General features: G+C 36.8%; 1 protein-coding gene across 1 annotated transcript in view; it reads left to right on the top strand.

The window, feature by feature from the left end:
* Positions 1 to 4,781, top strand: part of CAMK1D (calcium/calmodulin-dependent protein kinase ID) — a 656,520-nt gene that overhangs the window by 421,515 nt on the left and 230,224 nt on the right. Inside the window, exon 3 of the mRNA XM_006873161.1 lies at positions 240 to 314. Coding sequence (XP_006873223.1) covers positions 240 to 314 — 75 coding nt within the window. The remainder of the gene's footprint in view (positions 1 to 239; positions 315 to 4,781) is intronic.

Raw genomic sequence — 4,781 nt, 5'->3', positions numbered from 1 at the left:
GGCATAGCTTCTATGGGTATTTTAATACACACACAAGCCACCACAGTATGATAACTGACAGAGGAATGGTGGAAGCAGGGAGAATAAAGGAAGAGTCTTGGGAAATGAGTTTGGAAAATGTGGGGACAAGATTGTGAAGGATTTTAAGTGTTCTGTTAAACTTGCCTGCTGATACCTGTTTTTAAATGATTTCATGTCTAATTGTACTTACTGTTGTGTGTTTTTTACTTTTCTTTTAGGATTAAGCATGAAAACATCGTTGCCCTGGAAGATATTTATGAAAGCCCAAATCACTTATACTTGGTCATGCAGCTGTAAGTAGACTGTTTCATTGATGCATACATTCTAGGGGTTGCAAATTCAAAAGCCTAGATGGGTTAGTCAGTAATATAGATGAATGCAGTGGGCCAGGTAAGACTATAAGAGAGGTGAGAAGGAGCCCATTATACGGGCCTTATGTGAGCCAGTTTGAAGTTGTTGGGCTAGATTGAAAATGCAGAGCTCTGCTGTGGAGTCTGATGCTATTAGTATTGTCGTTGTTAAGTGCCGTGGAGTCGATTCCGACCCATAGCAACCCTGTATAGGCATCTATATTCAGGTTATCTGTATGGCTTTGTAATGTGTAAGGCCCAAACGTTGCTTCCTGCAAGCACTTCCGTGGGCCCACTGGGAAGTACACTCTGCTCTTGTCTCTGGGAGAAACTCCCACTTTGTCTTCATTTCTAGGGATGCTGGGGAGGGAGGCAGATGGCAGCGGAGAGTGGTGCTTTCCTGTCTCCTTTTCCTCGGGCAGATAAAGGCACATGTGAGTGATTTGGGAATTCAGGCCAGACATATGAAAATATCATTGGAGTCAGACCATGACAATTAGGTAAATACTGTATTCCAGTAACTCTGGAGCTCACCACAGGAGTGAAGAGATAAGAACACTGAATGTATGGCCCTGAATGATCTTATAAATTTTGGCAGATAAAAGGTTCCCCACCCCTAATGGAGGGTATTTGGTAATTGTGCTTATTTAGCATTTGAGGAACTTCCAAACTTTTCAAAGTTACTTTGCCCTTTAAAAATCTCTACAGCAACCTATGAGAATTCTGATTTCTTTGCATTCTTTTCAACATTTGTTACTGTCTGTCTTTTTTAGTATTATTATTATCACCATCCTAGGAGTTATAAAGGAGCCCTGGTGGATCCGTAGGATAAGCACTAGACTGCTGCCCTCAACGCTGGCAGTTCAAACTCATCTGACGCTCATTGGGAAAAGATGAGGCTTTCTGCTCCCGTAAAGATTCACAGCCTCAAAACCCTATGTGGGGTCACTATGAGTCAGAACTGACTTGATGGCAGTCAGTTTTTGGAGTTTGAAAAATTAATGAAGTTGAGCATCTTTTCTTGTGCATGTGATCACTTGCCTATCTTTGGAGAAATATTATTCACATCATTAGCCCATTTTATATTGGGTCACCTATCATTTTACTGTTGAGTTGTGAGAGTTGATTTTTTAAATATCTTCAAGACAAGTCCCTTAGAAGACATTATCATTTGCAAAAATTTTCTTCCATTCTGTCAGTTAACTTTTTTGATGGTATTGATTGAATCACAGAAGTTTTTTTGTTTTGTTTTTAATCTGTTTTGTCTATTTTATTTTTTTCACTTGTGTTTTTGGTGTAGCTAAGAAATTATTCCTGGTGGAGGCCTGGTGTGGCGCTGTAGGATAAGCACCAGACCATTAGATCAGTTTGAATTGCAAGGTTGGTAATTCAAACTCGACAGCCACTCCTCAGAAACCGTATACGATGATTATATATGACTGTGAGTCAGAACCAACTCGACAGCACGTAACAATAACAACAAGAAATGGTTGTCTAATTCTAACTATTATGACTCCACTTCTATGTATGTCTATCCTTTTATCAATTCCGTAACAGTTTCTTTACTCTAGCATTACTACTAGTCTTTTAATATCAAGTAGTGTATGTTTTCCAACTTTGTTATTCTTTCCTTAAAATCACTTTGGCTATACTAGGTTGAAGAACCCCTGGTGGTACAATGGTTAAAGTACTTGGTGCTAACTGAAAGGTCTATGACTTTGAACACACTTGTTGCTCCACAGGAGAAAGATGTCGCTGTCTCCGTCCATAAACATTTCAGCCTTAGAAATCCTAGAGAGCAGTTCTGCTTTGAATCAAAAGTGATTCAACAACAGGCTTGGGTTGGATTTTATTCTAGGTTGTCTGCCTTATCTTTTGTTTTGTTTTTTTTTCACTAAATCTTGTGGGAGTTTTGGGGGATTGATTATATTTAATCTATCAATTTAGAAACTATTGACAAATTCATAAACTTGAATCTTTCAATCAATAAGCATGGTCTAGTTCTTCATTTATTTAGGTATTCTTACATTTCTCTTAGCAGTATTTTATAGTTTTTAGTGTATACGTCTTATACATCTTTTGTTCAGTTATTCTTAATTATTTTATTTTTTATTCTACTGTAAATAGATTTTAATTTTCATTTCGTTTTTCCAGTTGCTTCCTACTACTGGAGGAAGTACAGTAGATTTTTCTACTGCACTAATATAATTTATTAATTCTACTAGTTGTTTTGTGGATTTCTTATATTTTTCTTTATAATCAATCATGCAGTCTGCAATTTCTATTAATTCTAGTTGTTCCCCAAAGAACTAATACTATAACTAATTAGTATAACTAATACTCCCTATTTGAAATATTATAGTATAAGTAACAGCCCCCATTTGCCATTTGAAATATTATAGCATAGTTCACCCTGCTCCCCTCTTTCCCCCCTACCTCACCCTATGGAAAAATAATTAAAAAAAACTTCTTACAGAAAAACCTTGAAGGCCAGAATGACCCAAGGACACCTGAACAAACCAGGATAAAACTTAGCCCATCCATACAACCAAGATAAGGGTTTATTGGTGGGTTTACTCCCACTTACAGGATAAGGGTCTGCTGGAATTTTCATCCCCGGGTGACAAGACAAGTGTTCTAACCGCTCTGTGTTTCTTGTATAAAACCCTGTTCCCTTCCTCACTTTGGGTTCAGGGCTTGAGCTGATACTCTGTAAGTTTTCCAGGTTGAGTTCTTCAGAAAGAAGAACTTTCTTCTTCACGCTGCTGCCACACATCTATTTGGCAAAACTTGATAGTTTGGTTCTAAACATTAAATTTAAGCACTGGACTGCAAACCACAAGGTCCACAGTTTGAGTGGACCACTCTGCAGAGAGAAAGATGCAGCTTTCTGTTCCCATGAAAATTTAAAGCCTCAGAAACCCTATACAGGGCCACTATGAGTTAGAACTGACTCAATGGCACTTAATAACAACAGCAACAACATCATAGTTAAATTTGTTTAAAACATTTTACAAGTGAGATGTTTTAAAAATTCAAATTAATCTCTCTCTTACATCTGAATTACTGTGGTTTTTAAAAAGCAATGGCAGAACAAAGTAAAAACAAGTTGTTATTGTTAGGTGCCATCAAGTCACTTTCAACTCACAGTGCCCCCCACGTGACAGAGTAAAAACTGATCATAAGGTTTTGTAGGCTGTGATTTTTACAGGAGCAGCTTCATGACCTCCCAGAAAATCTTTGATGGGTAAACATGTAATGCTGCTGGGAAAGTATTTAGTTTGTGAGTTCGTGGGGATTCTTGATTTTGTCCTCAGGTTTTGGTTTGACAAACCTCAGTAGTTTTTGTTTCTGAGCTCTATAGTTTTTCAATCTGGGACAGTCCTTGGTTTCTAAACAGTTGGGGAGTGTCTAGAACACAACATTTTGGGCACTGCACTTCACAATATTTGTGCCTGGGAGACTTTTGGTTTCCTAGGAAACATCATCTTCTTTGTAACTGGAGCTCAGATATAATAGATGATGTTCATGCCCTGTAATTTTATTACTTATATAATTGCTTATAAAAGAGGCAAAGTATTGTCGCTTAGTTTTCCTTGTGGTGCACAGAGCCTGGATTGCTTATAGATGTCTGTATCTAAATTTTACTTGGGTATTTGAACAAATATTATCTTTTTATCAGATTTTTTTTTTTTTTAAACCATTCTTCTTTAGCTAGTGAGAGGTGAGAATGTCATTTAGGCAGATATGTTGTAGATGAAAGGTTAAATGTGTTTGCCATTTATTTCTCATTTGACTTTGCTCATGGAGTATCCATGCATAAATTGGTACATGAAAAAAGACACTCCCTCAACTCTTCTAATTTCCCATCTAACAACATGAGAAAGTAAAATAAATAAGCTTCAGGCTATTAAAATTCAGAGGATGCATAGAAATCAGAAATGCATTTTTTTTTTATGAGATTCTGTTCCCTATTGAATTATACCATGTTTTCAATGAGTCTCATGTGGATAATTCACAAGTTAATATATCATCAGCCTTTACCCCTCCGGTGGACTTCATGTGAACTGTAGGTTTGTATGTGGAATTGTCTGTACACTAGCTCCACTTGGCTGTATAAACAGTAACTTATCAAAAAAAAAAGCTATCTTATCCGATCCAAAGTAATTTCTTAATGTCTATTTCATCTCAGCAAATGGCAGCCCCATTTTTTTTTTTTTTTGATTGCTCAGCCGAATTCTTTTTTTATTTAAGGTTTTTATTATGGATTGAATAAAAGTGTACAGGACAGATAATCGGTTTTACATTCAACAAATCATGCACTCTGCCCCAACACAACGATTACAATCCCCTCCATGTACCATCAACCACCAGTGTTTTTCTCCATTCACTTTAGATTTTTTTTTTTTT

The sequence above is a fragment of the Chrysochloris asiatica genome, unplaced genomic scaffold, assembly GCF_000296735.1.
Source record: "Chrysochloris asiatica unplaced genomic scaffold, ChrAsi1.0 scaffold00226, whole genome shotgun sequence".
Lineage (NCBI taxonomy): Eukaryota > Metazoa > Chordata > Mammalia > Afrosoricida > Chrysochloridae > Chrysochloris > Chrysochloris asiatica.
The sequence above is the reverse complement of the archived record's forward strand: the minus strand, read 5'-3'. Positions and strand labels throughout refer to the sequence as shown.